General features: G+C 39.7%; 3 protein-coding genes across 3 annotated transcripts; 2 read left to right on the forward strand and 1 right to left on the reverse strand.

Annotated features, from left to right (window-relative positions):
* Nucleotides 1-3,888: 3,888 nt before the first annotated feature.
* Nucleotides 3,889-9,067, reverse strand: LOC144706166 (ferrochelatase 2). The gene is made up of 11 exons (XM_078579077.1): nt 8,888-9,067; nt 8,373-8,481; nt 7,830-8,157; nt 6,371-6,514; nt 5,957-6,058; nt 5,600-5,703; nt 5,383-5,509; nt 5,145-5,297; nt 4,984-5,084; nt 4,676-4,877; nt 3,889-4,274 (listed from the first exon to the last, which is right to left on the reverse strand). Exons 1-11 carry the CDS (start codon nt 8,934-8,936, stop codon nt 4,050-4,052), a joined length of 1,644 nt encoding a protein of 547 aa, XP_078435203.1. The 5' UTR covers nt 8,937-9,067; the 3' UTR covers nt 3,889-4,049.
* A 1,432-nt stretch (nt 9,068-10,499) lies between these two features.
* LOC144706169 (Core-2/I-branching beta-1,6-N-acetylglucosaminyltransferase family protein) lies at nt 10,500-12,492 on the forward strand. The gene is made up of 3 exons (XM_078579080.1): nt 10,500-10,684; nt 10,918-11,449; nt 11,728-12,492. Exons 2-3 carry the CDS (start codon nt 10,928-10,930, stop codon nt 12,367-12,369), a joined length of 1,164 nt encoding a protein of 387 aa, XP_078435206.1. The 5' UTR covers nt 10,500-10,684; nt 10,918-10,927; the 3' UTR covers nt 12,370-12,492.
* A 7,228-nt stretch (nt 12,493-19,720) lies between these two features.
* LOC144706167 (mannan endo-1,4-beta-mannosidase 5-like) lies at nt 19,721-21,999 on the forward strand. Its single transcript, XM_078579078.1, has 5 exons — nt 19,721-20,152; nt 20,422-20,616; nt 20,688-20,810; nt 21,146-21,348; nt 21,414-21,999. Exons 1-5 carry the CDS (start codon nt 19,835-19,837, stop codon nt 21,922-21,924), a joined length of 1,350 nt encoding a protein of 449 aa, XP_078435204.1. The 5' UTR covers nt 19,721-19,834; the 3' UTR covers nt 21,925-21,999.
* The last annotated feature ends 432 nt before the right edge of the window (nt 22,000-22,431 follow it).

Here is a 22,431-nt window from a genome sequence, read left to right on the forward strand (position 1 = left end):
TATTAATTTTAAAGTGATTTCCAATTTAAGAACTCAAAATATTACTTTTTTTCTTTAATTTCAAAATTATAATACTACTACCATGACAATAAGGAGGGTGAATGCTTATAAACATGTATATATGACACATGGATGATGGATAGTGTGTGCCAAGGATAAAAATACTTAGAGTACAAATATATACCTAAAGAAAGAAAGAGAGTCAAGTTAGACATGAGTCTAATGGACCAGTCAAACATTCCCCCTCCAGCTATTGTATAGGTTGAACAAGCCCAACTTGTCCACAACATATTATGGACTATTCCACATAGAATCTTGGTAAACACATTAGGTAGCTGACTGGACGAGCTCATATGTGGAGTATAAATGACAACTTGTAAGACCTTGTCAATGATGTCATAACAATTACTTTTGATGTGTTGCGTCCAATCATGAAAGTGGGATTAACTAAAGTAAAGATGGCAGCCTAGTTGTCATAGTGCATATGCATATCTACTAGAGTGATAAAGCCAAATGTCTCTATAAGAAAAAAAGAAACAAAACCATCTCAAATGCAGTCTCAGCTATAACTTGATACTAAGGTTTTGCAATAGATCAAGAGACTACAGTTTGCTTTTTCTTCATTAACTAACTATGTTTTCACCAATGTACGCATAATAGCTGGTAGTAGACTTATCATACAATATGTCTCCTACTTACATTGAGTTGAACTAACCTTTGATCCGAACATAACCACGATGCATGTAGATGAGCCTTTTTCAAGGATATCATTTGAGGTAGGGGAGGATGTGTAGAGTCCACTACGAGCATACTTGATGAGGTTCCTAATTTAACTGAATTATTAATCTATATAAACACACTATTTTAGGTCTGGTAATTACCCAAATAATTAGTTTGCCTAAAATTCAATGATATCGGTTCCCATCATATAATAGTGATGAAGAATCAGCCCAAAATTGAGGCCAAGCCTCCATTGGTGAGTGTCAGCCATTGAAGCTTATTTATCATTTATTTATATATTTACCATGTATGTTTATGTATGTGCGTAAGTTCCATTATGAGGCCATATGTCATTCGCCATATTATGGACCCACGTAGTGTGAGTGGAGATGGAAATATGTGCCCGCTAATAAAATCACTCATTCCATATATCGTTCCATGTTCATTAATACAATGTATTAATTATCGTACTCTTGTGATGCTTATGGTGAAGTCCATGAGTACATGATCTGACTTAATGAATTAATATGAGATTATAATATGGCGATCAGTAGTCAAATCATGATACAGAGATCATTAGGCATTTATTCTAAATATTCCTATTAAAATTATACTAGAGAAGGACATTTAAGTGATCATTAAAGTGATCGTTAGGCTTAAAATTATACAGTTAGTATCATTGCCTTATAGTGGTTCTTATGAGTGTCATCATTGGGTTACAACTATTTCACCATCATGTTCTCTAATAAAATTATGTTGTTATAACCTTCAATCACGTCTTACCCCTTTCACATCACCGTCTCATTGTCATCCCACTTATACAAATCCTTTTTTTCACAACGTCACTCTCGTCTATTTACTCTCTTATCTGGTTGTTTTCACTCCCTTCTTGTTCTCACATGTTCTTCTAATATCTACTACATTAATCTTAATTTTATCACCCTCTTGTTCCACATTTTCTTGTCCCTCAACACCATATTTAATTTGTATCTCTTCCGGTTAATCATTATTTAAATAATATACAATCTTTAATTACAGTTCCCTATGGAGATAATCTGTACTCATCGTTAGCTATATTTAATTAAGTGGGTACATGTATATATTGCTATTGATCAAACTCCAAAACACCAACGATGAATTCAAACCCTAATTTTTGAGTTTACACCAATCTGGTGAAGTAAATGAGTACATTTCTTTTAAGAGAGAGCCACCTTCCCCAAGCGATAGAAAAACTTAATACCAAGGAAGTAGCAAGGTTTGTACAAGTCTAGTGTCCAAAGTGTTGTTGAAGATAATACAGTGTAAAGGTATGTGGCTCATCATGGTAGGATCACTAGTGCATCAAGTAAAGACATATGTGTATAGATGGCTGATAACTTCAAAAAACAGGTGCCCAGACTAGGTTTGATGCCACATAGAGGATGCTAGAGAAGGTATTTTTAGAGAGGACTGCCCTTGAGAAACGTAAGTTGGAGGTTGCTCCATATACACATGTTCATAGGGATCACTGTAATGGCATATGTTAGAGACATCCTCGTGATGTAGAGACCATGCTTTGTTGATGGAATTCAGATAAAAAACTGAGGAGTAAATTTCCATATATTCAATGTCAATGTCTAGGTAAAATCAACCAACCAATCAATAAACCAAGACTTGTGATTACTAATAGAACTTGTTGATTAGGTTAAAATAATCAATGATTAATTCATATATATGCTTAAATAATTTGGTTATTGTATAAAGAGTTACTGGCCTTATGTATTCATTGATGTCACTTGTACATGGTCCTGGAGGATCACACACATAAGGTTTATTGGACATCAACTGATATACTTTAAATTGTAAACTTTTATAAAAAATCCCTATTAAGTATAAAATAGTATAAAGCCGCAAAAAATTACCCATGCAAGTATTTATTTGGTGCTGTACTCCCTCTCTCATACAGTGGTCTCCCTTCCAAGTGCACATGGAACTGTGATATATCCTTCCTCCATCGGTTCTTATCAAGTAGAAGATGAGAAAATTTCAAATGATGAATACACGGTTACATCCAGAGGTTGGAGACGTTCAGCTCATAAAGACTCATTTGAGGAACTAAAAGAATGACAGATTTGATTCTGCACCAAATGATTCAATCTTTGGCATAAAATTTTCTTTCACAGGTATGTTGTAGGTTCTAATTTACTTTGATGCATGAATTTTTTTTGGACTGCTGATTATTGCCGTAAAGCCTGAAAATTTTTTATCAGACAGCACCATAGGTGGTGAGAGCCGGAGGTCCATAATGGCCATAGCTGTATGGGAATATGTTTCATTTATGAAGGAAAATTTTGATTTGATCATCTTTTAACCCTTTTGATTTGGATCAAGAACATCTGATCAATTGAGGCGCAACTGATCTGATCTTAATTCCCAATCCAATTCAGCCCCATCAGCCCAATAATCAGAAACTGTATAAATAATCTGAAACTAATTGTGAGAATGATATCACTTTATTGTCTGATCATAGATAGGCTTTCATGTACTCTGAAAATAAGGAGACAAAAAAATCAGAGTAAGCTCTCTACTCTCAGAAAGAAAGAAATCATTACCAAGTTTGAAAGGACCCATGACAGATCACACAACAAAGAAATCATTTATGTCATAAATTGGATAATATACACAGAAGTTAGGTCTCATAGTGCATCTATAGTTTTGTACGTGAGCATCTGGAATTAAACAATAAGAAATTATGCGTCGTGAAAGTATTTCTTTGCTCCAAGAAGGTTCAGGACCTCTAAGAAACCGAAATGATGCTTAGAGCGATTCCCAAGAAAGTTGGATTGTGCAGGAAATCACAAATGCAAGAATGATAGATTTGTAAAGGATGCCATTCACAATCTTCACATACAGAAATCAAGAAACAATCCTCCAAAGATAAAAACCCTTGAAGAAATGAACTCTAAGATTCTCTACAGGCACTGCCAAAATTGAACACAAAATTAAACTTGGTGTAAGTCAATCGGACATAGAAGACCTGGGGACTTTACAGCAATCAAACATTACTCTTTTTGTTTTTTTCACAGATGTGTTTCATGCTGATATCCCCGTAAAATTCAGCAGTTCAGAATATTTTTAGTTTTATACAAAGACTCAAGTGGAGACTGATCTATGATGAGTCTCTCTAAAGAGGCATCAAATACATGCTGAAATTGAGAAGTGCTGAATTATCCATCACACCAATCAACCAGTCAGAGGAACAAAAAATAAGGCACGAATTAAAAAAAAAAAAAAAACGATCCGTATGGTGTATCAGGAAATGAAGAAACATGGCGGCTCAGGGTTCATGCTCAGCGGGGCAAGGGGAGAATGCCCCACTGATGCAAGAAGCCCTGGCCAGTGGTCACTTCGAGCACCAGAAGGGCCAGCACCGCTAGCATGGCGGCACGACCGTTCCAGGTCTCAGCGCTCTTTGTCCACCCCCATTCCCAGACTAACACCGGTGGAGGCAGCTCCGTTCGCTTCGTATCATACGCCGCCAGCAGCTCCTCCACACTTCCAAGAGGTACAAGAGACTAAAATTCCACCAAACCAGGGTTTAGCGTTTAGGGTTTAGGGTAGGAACATCCAGATAAGCAAGAAATACCGTACACTTCTGTGTACGGTAGTGTTCGTCATCGCCGATGATGATGAAACGCCACCGTCATTGCCATCATTTTTCCTTACAAAGGCAATGATGATGATGATGATGATGAGAAAATCATCACTGTTGGAACGACGATGATGATGATGATGACAGATTTGTCTCGTCATCTCCATCGCTATTCTTCTGTGACCATGATGACGATGACAAAATTGTCACCTTCACTCAATTTTTGCCATTGTCTGTGAACTCTAGCATTCTTGGATTTAAGCCTTAGAGCGTAGGGTTTAGGGTTTATGGTTCACGACTCAGCATTTTGGGTTGGGGGTTTACCTGACGAGCCTCGATGTTAGACATAGCCATGGCTCCGACATAGGGAAGGCTTTCTATGACAGCATCAGCAAGGTCAGTGATGAAGGTGGGCTCGCATCCCAGAGCAGGCACTCGGCCCCACTCGACAATCCCCGACTCCAGAGCCAGCTCCTTGTACTCCACATCAATTTCTTCAAGTGTTTCAATGTGCTCACTCACAAAGCTATCATATAATCGCAACCATAAACGGATTACAAAAAATATATTGCGATTATACCTAATTTTAGCTTTATGAAGCAAGAGTGTTCATGGTTGAGAGCAAAAGGAACCTGATGGGCACGGCCAGAAGGCTTTTGACACCTTTTTGTCCAAGCTCAATGATGGTTTCATCAGTATATGGCCTCAGCCATTCCACTGGCCCCACCCGACTCTGAAATTGTAAATCAATTAGATGGGCATTTGATTGATTGAGATCTAACTGAAAGTGTACCTGATAAGCAAGAGTATAAGGATTCGTGATCTGGCGCCTTTCCAGCTCTTCCATAATAAGATCGATGCATTCCTCCATCTCTGCTTTATATGGGTCTCCCGCTTCTTCCACATAGGCAAGAGGAACTCCATGAGCGCTGAAGAAAACCATGGCCTGAGAGTGAAAAAAATGTTAATGAAAGAACTACATATCGCTTTTTTATGCTTTTTCTACAAAACCAGTGATAAGAAAAACCAACATTCTTGGGGTCTTTGAACTTCTCTAGTTCTTTCTCGATCAGAGACGCCATTGCCTTGATATAACCTTCTCTCTGGTACCACGAAGGTATGACTGTGTGTTGCATATTCACAAGATACTCATCCTCCCTGCATATTGCAAAGAAAATCGACACTTGATAAATGAGGAGTCATTTGCTTCCTACTGTGCGTGAATCTCTAATTCCGAGGATTGTTCACCTGAATATGCTCTCCAATAAACGGAGGCTCGAACCGCTAGTTGAAATTGAGAACTGTGGATAAAGTGGGAGGACGACCAGTTTTGTGATCCCATCTCGCTTGATCTGCAAAGCAAGAGAACAAATGCAGAATGCACCGGGTGAGTACTAATGAAAGTTCTCCAGATAAAGTTAATTTGCCTTTTTTTTTCTTTCACTCGATGTACCAGACATGACACAACAGATTTTCAAAATAACATTGTTGTTCAATGATGCTTTCTCTATGATGCCTATACAGACGTTGGAGAATGATGTTCTCAGAGTTATTAATGCATTCATTGTACATAGTAAAGCCCATCTATCCTTTGTAAGGCATTACCAGTTCAATAGCCTCTTCAGTGAAAGGATGCCAATAACGCATTCCAACGTACACTTTTGCAGGGATCTTTTTTTCGTTGAGGGATTTTCTCAGCTCCTCAGCCTAAAGACAAGCATCGGAGACAGACATTATATGGCTGTACAACAGAAATAGAAACCGAACATTTAAAAAACTTCCCCTCTCTCACTTTAGGACACGAAAATAATTTGTAATTCAACAAAGAACAACAGTAACTACTTTGCAGCCCAAATATGTGAGAAAATGTCAAGGAAAATAAAGGTACCCGAACATGGGTCCATCTGAAGTTAACTGTCCAGGAATTTATTTAAGCACACAGTCCGAATGGTTTTTTTTATAAGATGACAAAATAGTACGTTTCCAATGAAGAAATGGGTGAGATAAAAACTCTCATGCCTGTGCATCTGTTATCTGTCTGAGAGGAGAACCACCACCAATAGAAGCATAACCTTCTTTGCTTTTTGGAGCTCGAACGACCGATATGAACTTTGCCAAGGGCTTCTGGAGAAAACGAAAAAACCTAGGCAAACGGATAATGTCCTGCATGTTTCAATTAGGACCGCAATTAGAAATACAAAAGATGGAAAACAATTTCGGTAATAGTTCGAATTAAACATCATGCCATGATACGAGAAACCCATCATATGATTAAAAGGTGTAGTCAAAGTGGAACATCGACCCAATAGGCTCGCTCATTCAGCAGGCTACCAATCCAGTGATTTCTAGTCGTCCCCACAAACGAATTACAAATAATTCTTTTACCTGAATTGCTGTACCGACATCAGTAAACTATCAATACTACATTGATTCAGGTCCAAAATAACATCCGTATCTATTTATACATTTCTAGCTCAAGACTTTAAAATCAAATAACTTCTAGTGCAATAAATTTATTTATTTCAGAATGGCTGCAAAACTTCCATCCTCAATATACATAGAGTAGCCCCGCATATCCTGCAAATCAGGGGAATAAAACATCTTATTATAGCACCATTATTTGCAACATGATAATATCGGGTCCTTGTAATTAAAAGGATAATATTGGGTCATTATCTGGGAGATTGCACACAACAAGGTAAAAAGAAACACAATATAAATAAAACAGATAAAATGAATCACAAGACTAGCAATCTTATTTTCTGGGTTGCAGCAGTTTAAGGACTAGACATGACTGAACTTATTTAGTCTCTACATGCATTTGTCCGTTATCTCATGAGACAGAACTGAACAGGTTACAACAGTGATCCCTTTACGCGTATATCAGATACAGCAGCGGCAAATGTAATACATCATTACCCTGTTAAAGTGACTTTTTATAAGGTCAGGCTTGAAAATTTTCAACTATTTCAAAACAAGAGCATTTTTTCAATAAAAAGGGACACCACAGGAAACTCACGCACAATGGGATTCTTTCTCAATGGCCTTAAGTGCGACTGAACCCTCCATTGTCAATAACTTCTTTCAGATCTAATTTAATGTCGCCATCCAAGGGGCATGAATTTTCTTTTCATCCATTGCAGACTAAAATTTCAATCCACCGAGTAATATAGCACCAAGAGGTACTAAAGAATTTGACGCCTATACAGACTCTTGGACATTGGTATAGATTCCACAAAAAATCTACGTTTCGACGATATCTAATATGAACCAGGACAACTTAACCATCAAGTGGGATCTAACCCATTACATCGCTGCCAATCAATACTTGCAATATGATCAATGACATCCCGGCACACATAATTTTTTGAACAAATATCACTCCACGTAGTTCGAGATACCGAGTCCAGATAAAATGAAGCAGGCCGAAGGAAAATATTTAAAGCTAGATCAATCGAGAAAAGGAATGCCATATTACCGGATCAGAGAAGAGATTAAACAAGAAGGGCTGCACATCATCGAGCGTCTCTGGGCCTCCCAGATTTAGTAAAAGTACTCCAACTTTCTCACCATCAACAAGAAGCCGCGAAGATGCATCCTGAGTCTGGGAGGTGAGCACTGCCTCAGAAAACGATGATCTCGAACTAGAGCCTCGATGAACGGGGGTTGAACCCAGTTCCCACCACCTTAAATCACGTTTTGGGACACCAGATTTCTTCGGTAGAAGCGGCTTGCTACAAGCTTTTGTGGTTGTAGCACATGGAAAATAAGGCCTCCCAGCTTCCTGTTTCGGCCCAGGGGAGAACCTGCAAAAGAGACTATAGTTTTTACGTATTTTTCGTGAGATAAAACAAGACTAGAGAGAGTTTCTCCATTTTTTGGAACGTTGGTTGAAATTCAAGAAGCTTTTGAGTTCCTTTTTAGAGCACGAAATGACAATTTTGTGAAAGACATTCAATCAAGATATTAAAAAGTGCACAGTGATAGAATCCATTATCCACACAGCAGTCTAAAATTTCACCTGGATAAAGAAGACGCCTGCTTAGTCGAACGCGAAGAACTGAGCTCCAAACAGCCCAAATCGATAGCACCTCGAGTACTCGCCTGGTGTGAAGAGGACAAACGATCCCCTAAAAAGGCCAACGGGGACATCAAGCTCAAAATATAAGCTCAGAAACGTTCTCTATCAAACGGAACCCTCCGATGACCAGCTCAGACCTGAACTCGGTCACTGTAACAATTGATTTTGAATTCTATATCACCGAGTAATTAAAAATTTAACGATAATTCCTGAGCCGACGGATGAAAAGGCTTAAATATTTAGTTCCCAACCAGAAATCAGAGTCACAAGCACAAAACTCTCGACAGGGAAAGAAGGATGCAAAGGCTAATAAATCAAATGAGACAAATAGTTGCAAACAAATCATAAGAAACCTTCCGCAAAGAAAATAACTAAACATCGAAGCCAAACGGGGCGAAAACGAAAAAAAAATAGAAAATTAGGGCACGAGGACGGATTAGGGGGAAGATCCTTACACTGAGAAGCGGGAGAAGGGAGGGAGAGAGCAAGGACCTCGATCCTCATAGCAAGCCGATCAGAGAAAATCTCAAAACCGGCTAAGAACAGCGATCGATCGATGAAGAACAGGGGCTGCGTTAGTCTTGCAGCCCCTCTCTAAAAAAAAAATAGCGCTGACCGTCGTGGAAGAACCAACGCCAACGATTTGAGCTGCCTACCTCCGTGCCGCACGACTCTCTCCCGCAACGGATTGGGCTCCCGTTCTCGTCACCGCGGTGAGCGAAAGAGCCCTCTCACCGCCCCTTCCAAACTCAAGATCTCAGCCGTCGGAAGGTAAAAGATGAACGGTTGTGCTTGCTCGGAGCCAGGTTTTGTCACCGCGGTGAGCGCATGAAAACTGAGACCCCCCGAGCCACGTGTCCACATCTTAGTCGTCGAGAGAGAAAGTGGTCTCCCGTTATGGTCCCAGCAGTGCGATCACACTAGTTTAATCCCTCTAAGCGCCACGTGCCGAGATCTCAGCCGTCGAAAGGGGAACGATGAGCGGTGGAGCTTCCTCTGGGCATGTGATTGGATGACGGATGACGGGCCGAAGTCATTTTCAGTCCGAGATTATATCTGTCATCCGTTCCGTCTTAATCCAGCATACGTCATCCGTATTACCAGAGGGGGGTTTCAGTCCGTCACCGTCGTCCAATTCGTCTTGCTACGGCATCCGTCATACGTAAACCCAGTACACTGATGACGGAAAAAAGTCATTTCAGTTCTAGATGAAATCTGTCATCCGTTTTGTCTCAATCTAGCATTCGTCATCCGTAAAACCAAGGGATGGATGACTGGACCAAGTCATTAAAGTCCGAGATGACTAATGACTGATGACAGAAATGGCAGCGACGGAAGATAGAGACGAAAAGCCAAGGGGATGGAAAGAAAGAGAGGTCAGGAGAGGGAGGGAGCGAGATGGAGAGATAATAAGGCGTCGACGGAAGCAGCAGCAATAGCCAACAGATGCATGCATAGAGAGGGGAGGAGTTGAGTGGCAATAGGGTTGGACATTTAGGACCGAGGACTGCTTTGACCAGACCGAACCGGGTTTGTAGATACTCCGTTTGAGGGTGGATCGGTTGATCAAACAGAAATAAATTATTAAATATTTTAAAAATATTTTTGTAAAATTTTAAAAATATCAAATCTAACTTGACAGAGAGGTTTCTATTGAGCTCAGCCTAGCCGCCATATGTTTGACCATCTTTGGGCACCCACTTGATGTAGAAGATATTTGACTTTGACATTGACATAATTTTTCTACTCTGACTCTGACATTGACCACTCAACCTGACCAGACCGTGACCAGTCCAGATCGCACGGGGACTGAACAAAAACGGACCCAAACGGGACTGAAGTTTAGGTAAGGTTTAGGTCTTTGCTAAAGTGAGCACGGCCTTGTTAGTCTTCTTCCCGTCCGTCCGTAACCGTCATCGTTATGGGGCCCACCTCTGGGGACCGTTAGGAAATGAGAAATAAATGGCGCTAATTTAGGAAAGAAAACGGAAAATAGAAAGGTAAATGGTAGTTGACTTTTCAATATCGTGGGTCCCACGTTTCCTTCAATGCCGATACCTTCCCTCGTCGGTCTGAAGAGTCTCTCGCGATCGTCTTCTTCTTCCTCTTCTTTCCGATAACAAGAACGCGGTACAGTCGTTCTTCTTCAGTCCGTTGCGTCGCCTCTCACTAATCCGTTCAATGTATTTCGAATTTTATCGTTCTCGGGGAGATCAGATATCGAAGTAGGTCATTGGCCACTCGAAAATCAGGTACTCCGGCGATCGTTAATTTCGATGATTTATCGGTCACTGCCCCCTAATCTGTGATTTTATATCGAATTTGCTGTAATTTTCATCGAACATGCGACGATCGGAATCCCTGATCCGCAAATCCGAGAATTTCCCAATGTTCAAGCAATTCACTCAGTTAATCGTCTTTGTTATTGAAATTGCGGGACATATATCGTTGATTTGGAGAATTGATTTTCATTTCTATCGAGCAGGGAGGATCAAATGAAGCCCTTACCGCGGGGCCGGGGGGAAAAGGACGGGGTGGAGATCTTCGTAAACTCTCCGAGAAACGATGTGTCTGTACGTCTGATTAAGGCCCTATCGTTCTTGGTTGTTTTCACAGCTGGCGCAATTCTAGGTTTCTCAGCGGCAACGAATATCCATCAATTCATGTCCCGCGGCAAGATTTCATTACCTTCTCCCGTTTGTATCAAAGACAATATTGAAGATGCAGAGAGCTTGAACAACTACATCATGCCGAAGAAATTGAAGCATAACATGTCCGATGATGAACTCTTTTGGAGAGCATCTATGGCCCCAAGAAAATCGAAATATCCATACAAAAGAATGCCGAAAGTGGCGTTTCTCTTTCTGACGAGGAGAAATTTGCCGCTCGCTCCGCTCTGGGAGAGATTCTTCCGCGGGCACGAAGATCGTTTCTCAGTTTATGTTCATTCTCTTCCAGGCCACAGATTGAACGTAACCAGATCATCTCCTTTCTTCCGGCGCGAGATACCCAGCCAGGTACGTCTTACTATTCACGCTGTAAAAATAAAACCCGTAAATATGACCGCAATTTCTTGATTTCAAATATCTTCTCACCAATATTCGAGCATTCTACAACAGATTTACAGACATCTTAAGTGGGCGGATTAGTATAAAAAAAAAAATTAAACCCCGAAAGATCAACACAATTTCTTGTTTTCAAATATCTTCACACCAATATTCTTTCTAGCCCTCGTAAGTGTGCGAATAACCGTAAAAAAATATTATTTCGTATAAATCATTATCGTTCTCTGCAGACTGTTGCATGGGGGTCGGTATCATTATTAGATGCAGAGAGGCGTCTGTTGGCCAACGCTCTGCTAGACTTCTCCAACGAACGCTTCGTTCTTCTATCGGAGAGCTGTATACCGGTATTCAACTTCCCCACAGTCTATCAGTATCTGACAACGTCAATGAACAGCTTCGTCGAGTCCTACGACGATCCATCTCAACGCGGGCGCGGTCGTTATCATCGTCGCATGTTTCCAACGATTAAACTGTTCCAATGGAGAAAAGGGTCAGAATGGTTTGAACTGAACCGCAAACTCGCCGTGGATATTATCGCCGACGTTAAGTATTATTCGGTTTTCGCTAAGCACTGCAGGCCTTCTTGTTATCCTGACGAGCACTACATACCCACTTATCTGAACATGTTTCATGGGGATATGAACTCCAATAGAACAATCACTTGGGTTGATTGGTCAAGAGGAGGGCCCCATCCTGCGCAGCTTGGACGAGAAAATATTACAGAGAGTTTCATTCAATCTATCATAAATAATGGCACCATTTGTACGCATAATTCTGTGCCGACGTCAGTTTGCTTCTTGTTTGCGAGAAAGTTTTCTCCTAGCTCTCTGGGGCCCCTCCTCAGAATCAGCCCTAGAGCGATGAAATTTTGATACTTACCGCCCATAATTATTTGGTATGGTTGGAATCATTCTCCCTTGTTAATAACCATTTTGTAGATTTTTATGATGGGATTGCCTCGATTGAGGGTCGAAATTGATGAAATCTGAGATGAACTAGTCCAATCCTTAATTTTACTGCAATTTCTCGGGATTGATATCGAGCAGCATTAATTTAAGCAGTTGGACCCATCTCAGAAAGACAGGTTGGATTTCTTATTTCGTCTTTCTTATCTAGCTTTAATGTGGTTGCCCTCCATCTTTAACAAACGGACCCAGACTTTATATTGCTTAACGAATGGGGTTTTACCGAAGAGCTTACTGTCAAAAGTTGTTCCAAGAGCTTGAATACCTGCCCATTGACTGATCATATTCTTTCTATGATTGACAATGATTTCGTATTTTATCAATCCAAGGTATCTTCTGAAATGTTCTGAGATAGGAGAATTTAGGAGCGACAGATATTGGGGTTGAGATTGAGATAGAGAAACCTAGAAATTGTTGCTGAGATGTGTTGAGTTTTATATTATATATATACAATATAAATCATTTAGTTTGGGAAGGAAGATGGAAGTGAACAATGAATAAATAATAAGTGCTAGAGGATTGGTTTGGAGTATACAGATTGTTGGTTTCTTATAAAGTTCAAATTGAGGCTTTATTGCCCAAGTTAACAATATAATCCATGGATTTATGTTTCTAATATCTTAGGAAATCATCTAGATACAAAAGAAGACAAATTAGTGGTAAATAGACTGCTGCAGAACTTGATATCTACATGTTTGTGGACGGAAGATTCTTTACTGTAAAGGCAAAGTGTCGAACTCAATAGTTTAACTATGAATTTTCAGAATAATCAAATCCTGTGTCATGTAACGTCGAGATAATTGAATTGAGATGAATTTTATTTACAAGAGAAATGGCGCTCATATTCTTTTATATTATAGTCCATGTCGACTGAATTATTTTAGATTTTAATTGGAGAAAACGCTAACATTAAATTAATAATATGGTAAAGAAATGGGGGGAAACCATCATTATTTTATGAATAAATTGATTGTAATATTGATATCTTCAATCTAAAGAGCTATGAAGTTCATAACACGAATTTCTAAAATCTTTAATGAAATAAAACAAACATAATCAAATCATCTATTTTTTTTAGTATCATTCAGACACATGCGCATCAGATACAGATTCACTAGACTTCATAGTCATTTTCAAAAAATAAATTTCATTAGAACATATAAAGGATACCTATATTGATAAACATCAACTCATAAATAGAGGTCCGAAGGAGTGTCTTCATGCTTCCCAATAAATAGTGGTATCAACGTCCGATATTGACATTGACGATAAATGATATCCATAAGAGTCATGAATGATACAGAAAATAGTACCAAGTATCGTTATTGGATGTTGGATTCGTAAGAAATGACTGTCTTTGAGATGAGTCCCGGAGTCCATGTGCAGTTTGTGGATATTGTGTCTGGCATCAAATGTCTTTATTGGTAATTGTATCTCTATCAATTAAATATATTGTTATTAGACTGTATACAGTTGTGGGGTGTATCTCATATGAAAATGTATTGAAGTTGTTGCACATGTATTTATGAGTTTTACTTTATTCCTTATAAATTCATGAAAGCATCATGTTACTCTTTAGAGGGCAGTGCACAATCTCATTCCGAATACTATTCATGAGTTTTTTTCCTTAGAAATTCATGTGAGAATCACATGGCGATGTGAGAAAAGATAGGAGTGACATTGATTGATTGAATTATTACCCTATGTGTCGACTGACTGTTGAACACTTGAGGCCCCCACACATTAACATGAGAATTTACTTATAATTCCATCAAATCAATAAATCTTTAGACATCAAAATCATGAATACATCATGTTAGTAACCTAGTTACTTCATTATCACTTTTACATATTATGTACATGTTTAAATAACCCTGCTTGAATTTTAAAAAGTCAAATAGTTTTAATAGGTGTGTGTATTTCCAAGTTCCATGTGTAAATACATTTTTAGGAGACAAACAAGGGTATCATTAATGGGTAGGAGCACTCTATGGGGATTTGAAGTCAAATCGTTGGCCTATTGGGCTAACATAATCATTTTCTGTTTTGGGATTGAAAGGAGAAGTTTGAGAGTTGTGGGACATGTCCTAGATCTCTCCACTTACCCCTCTAACATCTCTCCTGAGGAGGAGCATAAAATGCAAGTAATGGGGACGTCAACCAATAAGAAAATAATAAAAAATGGCATGGAGAGAAATTGAGAAATGATATATGGGCATTTTATTTATGAGTCTATATAAATACTATAGTGTAGTGTACATTCTAAGCATCAAGGTATTCTTCCATTGTGTGCATCATCAATCATCAGTACATATACTATAATTCTCCCAATAATTATAGTGTATGTACTGATGATAAGTAGTAACAATTCACAGAATATAAGCACAGGATAATAAGCACACTCTACTATGAAGAATGGTTCATATGATAGAACTAGTATCATTCCCCATACATACAACTATCATGACTAGAACACAGGGTGGTAGCTCTTCCCACAAGCATGTCTACATCGTTTGGTTCTAAGGCTGTATTTGGGTGAAAAAATTGATGATGCACACAATGGAAGACTTAGAACGGAATCATGATGATGCATAAATTTTGACTATCAAATCACCTTGATGCAGATTAGATGCTCAAGTCCTTGGTTGCTTGAGCGAGACGTGTTGATCTATTCTTTTGTCTACCCTTTGGAGATATCTAGGTGATCCTCACCACATCAGATCACCTCCATCTTGATGATCCCCGTTATCACTCCACCATTGTCCTTACACCATCCTGATTACATTGATAGTGGAGAGAAGGGACATGAAGAATGGAGGAGAAGGGTGGGAACCTAAAATATTCTGGCTTGGGTAATCTTTTTCATGACAATCCCCTATTTATACTTAACAAAAATTTTTATTTAAACCCCTAAACTTTAACTTTATCTTCCAACATCTAACAGACCATTTGTATGTGACCCTATGGCTTATGTAACAGTCTAGTTAATCACTCTTGTAATCACTTTATGCTTATGGGATTTAAGTTAACAATAAAGTGTTAATTTATGCATAATTATTCTTCCAAAGTGTATTTTTTATTAAATGATATATGTCATTACTCTAATATGGTTTTTTATAATGTCTCTGATTCATTCCATGACTAACCCTGAATAATTTCTTTCGAGTGAAGACATTTTGTTTGTAACGAATGTTTTGCATATTCATGGGTTCATAATTTGGGCAACATACATTAGAGTAAGAGCTTAGGCTAAAATCTTGATAAAATATTCAGTTTGGAACACGAAGGACATGGTTAATCAAAAGTTTTACATGGTGTTGCACAAAAACAGTTTTTAAAGGGAGATGGTTTGTGGATTTCCTTGGTCGTCCATTTACTAATTAAGTCTTCTAAGTGAATGTTCCAATATAGAAGGACCCAAGAAGTACCTCAAAAAAACTGGAAAAGTAGACACTGATAACATGTAAATTATGGGCTTAATTCTGGGAAAGGTACATCTTTTTCTGCATTAAAATAATTATAAATATGTTTTATCAATTTATAAATGATTAAACCTATTTTTAGATTGATATTCCAATTTTGGGGGTTTAATCAAATTTTAAATAACTTTTATGACATCAAGTCCTTGGAGAACTTTTTTATGAATTTTTGGACTTATATCCACAAAGATATGAATTTACTACATCAAAATATATATTTATTTTACTTTTTGGCCAATTACTTATTTGATAACGATTTATTAATCTATTTTTTGGCTTTAATATGCACCCGCCGTGTGTTGCCATTTGATTCATGAAATGGCGACCAATCACAAGAATCCTCAATGGTTAATTTCTCTAATCATTACAAAAAGGCACAACTGTGCCATCACAAATCGCAATGCTACAATTCGCCAATCATTATCAGACATTCTCTCTCTTTTTATCCATAGGAGTGATGTGGACCAATGGAAAAAACAAATGATTGAAACCACAATAAATGAGATACAAGAATTGAGATAGAGAGAATAATTAAAAAAGAGGGGAAAAAAGTCAACAATTGTGGTAGTACACCTGGTGCACACGTGTACCCCCAATTGATTAAAAAACAAAAGAGCGCTGACGCAATACACGTTTTTGCCTGCCACGTCAGATACTAAAAATGAATATTCACCTTTTTATGGCGTAAATGATATGCCTTTGCTTGTCATTCAAACAAAAGGAAACATTGTGACGTGGAGCGTACTGATGCAATGCCACGTCACAATATTTAAAACAAAAATCTAAGTGATTTTTTGTCTTTTTCTCCTCTAGGTACACACAACGATTTTGAAGTGCATGATTATGGAATACGAGGTGATCACAGAATCATTTAATAACCTGAGCTGGAAATCATTGGATGGCTTAACCGAAAATGGAAAAAGAGGCAGCGTCAACGCCAATGATGAGGAGAGAGAAAATGAACTACTCAGATTATTCCAAATTCAAGATGCTATATGTGATGATCTAGAGCTCCAATTGACCTGAAGTTTTCATAGATGCTTCATCTCCCCCTTCTATTTTCGTTCGTGCCCTATTATCTATAAAAAAGTATGGATCACTATCAAAATCATACTTAATATTGATTCCTACTCATGTAAGCTGATTGAAAGATAATGAGTTTTTGAGATCCATCAATTGTGTTTTGGATGCCTCGGGTGTGTAAGAAGAAGCAACACAGAAGATGGAGAACTTACGTGCATTTGCAAGTGACAGTGATCTTGGCAGAAAGTAAGGATCTACAATAAGCATCTTCGCTTTACATTGCTCTTTCTTGACACCTTCTGTTGTGTTGTTCACTCCCACTACACATCTCTCCATTTCATGACCTCCATACGTCCTCCATTAACTTCTTATTTATCGTATTTGACTCATTCTCTACCCTATTCCCGTTACGCCTCACGTCAACGTTATTCCGTTATCACATTCACTCACTATTCTCAAACTTGAATTATCACTATCTACAAACTAGTCTCCTCAAATTAATATCACTATCTCGCCTCGTACTTTCTCGTCACTTGATTTGGTATTTAATTATTATTTCTTCTCATATCAATCAATAATCCCATATTAAGAATATTAAATCCTTAATCATTGTTCCATGTGGAGAAAATCCATACTCATCACTAGCTAAGATTACTAAGTGAGTATAGGTCTATATTTTTCTTGAACAAGCTCAAAATACCTATGACGAAATAAAACCCTTTTTTCAGATTATCAGTCATCGACTATCAATAAATAAATTTAATTCATTTCATATTCTCTCTCATTCTCCCTCTTCTTAAAGATTGTGCTGAAAGTGATTGGAAGAGTGAAATCTTTTTTTGCAATCTCCACAGGGGTATGTGAGTTTGGGGAACAATATTATGAAGATATTTCATAACCCTTGGAGAGCGATTTGTTACATAAAATTTATTCCAAACTTAAATCTGTAAAACCTAGTCAACTGTGATGGTCTAATTGATATGCAAGTTCTTTATTTTCTTGTTTCTATTGTATTTCATAATATTGGATTGATCTCTCCACCCATTATTTTAATCATTTTATCTTTTCTCCAATTCTCAAATTTTTTGTATTTTTGGATTTCTGACTTCTTAACAACTTTATTCGTGATTAGTTTATTTCTCTCAATCAAATGTAACTCCTCAATCCTTTATTTCTTCCCTCCATATTTCTCTCCCTGAACATTTATTTTTTAATGCTTTGTGTTCCTATATTTCTCTAAATCCCTTTACTGAATCAAGAACCAATTCCCTGAGGACACCACCTGAATTTTAATGTTCTGGAAATAAATTATTTAACTCAAAGTGATTATATATCTTTTAGTAATTTCTAATAAAACAATGAAAATTGGTTCATCAAAATCCAAAGAATTATTGGAATACTTTAAGTCATTTGAAGTTAGTTCCCCCCAAGAACATTTTCTTATTGTTGTCTTCGATTTTATAGATTACTTTCTATGATTATGCCATTAATTTGGTTCTCCCTCCGAGTATATTATGAATATATTGATTTCTTCATTATCCACGACTAATATCTAAACCCAAAAATTGGCAAAAAAACCTCCAAATAACATAGATAAACCCAAATAAACAATGAATATATTAAAAGTCCTTATCTGAGAAATATGCTCTAAAATTTTCAGTGCCTTGAAACAGTCAAGCCTCGGAAACAGAAAGCAATTTCCAGATTAGGATATTTGATGACTTCCTCCAGGATGGATTGTTAAGAATAAATTATTCACAACTCTCATCCTGTGAAGTGTGGGCAATCCCAGGAAAACATGGGGGATAGCTATACTTACACATTACAATCGAGCAAAATCATTGGTACATGTAATGTACTTTTCTGGAGAAATGTATTGGAATTTATACATGGATGCAGGATGGTGGATATTTCCATCAATGTGAGGTTAGGTCACACTATGGATGTTCTTCATCTTTGCGAATACCAATCTTATATGCATCCAGATGACTAAATACTCTTAATCTCCAAATTCATCATTTTATTTCAGGTTCTGTGGTCAAAGTGAAGATGGTGCTTGACAGGAGAACGTTCAAGGCAAATTATAGAAGATTAGACATCCCGCTAACCACATATATTAAGACTTAGGCACTCTTGACGGGTAATTAAAAAAATGTACAGTGAGAAACAAAAGCAGCATCCCACAAAATCAGGTTTGCTGAAAGCTGAGGCGACGTATAAAATATTTAAATAATTTTATCGTTTTTTCCATAAGGCAGGCCTTACAGCTGAGAGGACACAAAAAATACTTCAATAACTTCAGCGTTTTGTTCATAAGGCAGGCCAATGGCCGCATTTCTCAACGAACCTAAACGTCATCAGGATCCCATTAAGACTGAGACATCCATACCGGATTGAAGGCTTCCGATTCGAGGCAATCATCCACAAACGACTCTCCCCCATATTTCGCGAAGACGACCTCAAATAACGCCATCACGCGCTCACGACGACTGCGTACTTTCGTACTGTGGCGGCTCGTCGTTTTCTCCTCGGATTTCATGGCTGCATGGCTTTCACGCGAAGGGAATTAATCGCTGAAAAATAATAGGCCGCTGCAAACGTTCACCGGGAGTTCCGTGATCTCGCCATGCCCCATGCTCCAATCAACGCCTTACAGTTTTCCAAAAAAAGAAAACATGCTTCTTTACTTCATAACCTGACCACCGAAAACCCCACGGGCTATAAATCTTTAAGCGTTTGCGCCTATCTCATCACCACATTTAGCCCGCGGACGAGCTCTGAGCGTCTCCCTGCCTGCCCGCTGAGTTAAAACCTCTACCCGATTGATTGTAAGGGCGCTACCTTTCTTCGTAAACTGATAGCCGATAGCCATGGCCAGACTCGGCGAAGCTCTACTAATTTACCTCGCCCTTGTCTTATCGGCCCTCGTCGGCTCAGTGCAAAGCGGGTTCGTTAAGACGAATGGAGCCGAGTTCGTTGTCGATGGCGCTCCCTTCTTGTTCAACGGATTTAACGCTTACTGGTTATTGCACGTCGCGGCGGAGCCCAGCGAGCGGTCGAAGGTTTCAGACGTCCTCGGCGGCGCCGCGGCGGCGGGGCTCGGCGTTTGCAGGACGTGGGCTTTCAGCGACGGCGGTGATAAAGCTCTCCAGATCTCCCCCGGCGTCTACGACGAGTCCGTCTTTCAGGTCTCTTTCCTTTCCTTTCTACTAAGGGTGGGTGCTGGCCGACGGACGAAACGGGAATTTGTTCCGTTGCCGTTCTAGGGGCTGCACTGAACAGATGACGAACCGGGCTGTAGACGGTTGTGAACACAACGGAATACATGATGAGTGATGACTGAGGGCGCATTAGATTTAATTCTGATGATGTTTTTTGCATCCGCCATTCTTAAAGAGTAGTTTACCTTATACGATCATTGTTTTAATAATGAGTGATGAGCTTTGGTCTGTGGCAGGGCCTTGATTTCGTGATATCGGAGGCGGGGAAGAAGGGCATACGCTTGATCCTGAGCCTGGTCAACAACTTCGACGATTTCGGGGGACGGGGGCAGTACGTGCAGTGGGCTCGGAACGAGGGCGTCTCCATCAACTGCACCGACGACTTCTACACCAACCCAGCAGTCAAAGGGTACTATAAGAACCACGTCGAGGTACTGAAAAATCAAACCTCGCGACGCTGCAAGAAGAGCGGTTGTGAAATTAGTTCTTGTTTTTGCGACAGGGGGTGTTCGCGAGAGTCAACTCGGTGACCAATGTGACCTACAAGGACGATCCGACGATCATGGCCTGGGAGTTGATCAACGAGCCCCGCTGCGAGGTGGACTCTTCCGGCGGAACCATTCATGTGAGTTTCTCTCTCATCGGTCTTTACGCTGGAAAGAGGAAGGTAGAGCAAGTAAAAAAAAATGGCACGATGGGTTCAGAGATAGGTGCTAATGAGAAAGAGAGAATATTTTACCTTAGATACAGAGATATTTTAATTAGATCCATAAAAGCACTGAAAGATAGATGAGTAAGTAGGTATATAAATACATTTATAGATGGAGAGAGAGACAGAGGGAGAGTACAGAGGAAGAGATAGAAGAATACAAAGATATAAAGATATATGTATGCATGGATGGATAGAGAGATACATAGAGAGAGAGAGAGAGCTGAAACTTTGAGGCTTTACTTCTACAGGCATGGGTAGAAGAGATGGCAGCATTCGCCAAATCTCTGGACAGCAACCATCTGCTGGAGGTGGGAATGGAAGGCTTCTACGGTGACTCGTCGCCGGACAGGAAGCAGTACAACCCAGGATACCAAGTCGGAACCGACTTCATCCGCACAAACCAACTCCCCACCATAGACTTCGCCACTATCCACGCCTACCCGGACATATGGTGAGCAAACTACTCACCCAAAATAAATCCTAAGACCCTAAAATCTGACATGTATCCCTGATCAGGCTTTCAGGGCAAGGCGAGCAATCCCAGGACAGCTTCGTGCAGCGGTGGATGTGGAGCCACTGGCAGGATGCAACCTCGGCGCTTAAGAAGCCTCTGGTATTCGCGGAGTTCGGCATGTCGAAGAAGGACCCCGGGTACACCACGCAGGAGAGAGACGCCTATATTGACGTCGTTTACGACGATATATACGGGTTTGCGAAGGAAGGCGGGGCCTTTGCGGGAGGGCTGGTCTGGCAGTTAATGGCGGAGGGAATGGATTCGTACTACGATGGTTATGAGATCGTCCTGTCCAAGGAGCCCGAGACCGGGACTGTTCTTGCCCGGCAGTCTCGCCAGATGAACTCGCTTCGACAGACAATGGCGGGAATAAGTGTTTCTAATGATGAGCTTCCGCAGCGACAGGAAGAGATGAGCTCGCCGCCAAGAGGATTCGTTCCTGGGCGTCGATTTGGCGCGGTTGGTCGTCCGCGTGGTCGGTCCTCGAAGTCTAAGAAGAAGCCGGCGCATTGATTGAATTATGTTGAGATCCCCAGCACTGGGCATGATTATTTGTCTATGTTTGGAGAGGAAGATAATAAATGTAGGTTAACGTTGTTAAGAAGATGGCGTAGCATTAAATGAGAGTGAAGAACAGAGAGAGAGTATCGGGATAAGAGAATGAAAATCCTATACTAAAACCAAAGATGTGTTCAGTATATATAGGCGCCAGATGGCGCTGCTGCTCGGCAGACGAGCGATGCCTCGGGACCATAAGACAGGCGTCCTAGTTGTTATGGGCATAGCAGAGGAGGGCGAAGGCCGAGGCAGCTGACAGTGTCCTCTCTTAGACTCAGGAAGCTTTGAGATCTTCTTAACGACCGAAGCATACAGCTGACGGCTTCTCCTGACTGGCACGTTTCTGGGACGCGAGTCCGGCAGCATGCCGGAGGACAAAAGTCCTTCGTTGTCATCGTGCTTTATTAGTGTGTTAATATCCCCCGCAAAATCAAGGTGGGGACCGCATTGACTTTTATACGA

The sequence above is a fragment of the Wolffia australiana genome, chromosome 7 (assembly GCF_029677425.1).
Source record: "Wolffia australiana isolate 7733 chromosome 7, ASM2967742v1".
Classification (NCBI taxonomy): domain Eukaryota; kingdom Viridiplantae; phylum Streptophyta; class Magnoliopsida; order Alismatales; family Araceae; genus Wolffia; species Wolffia australiana.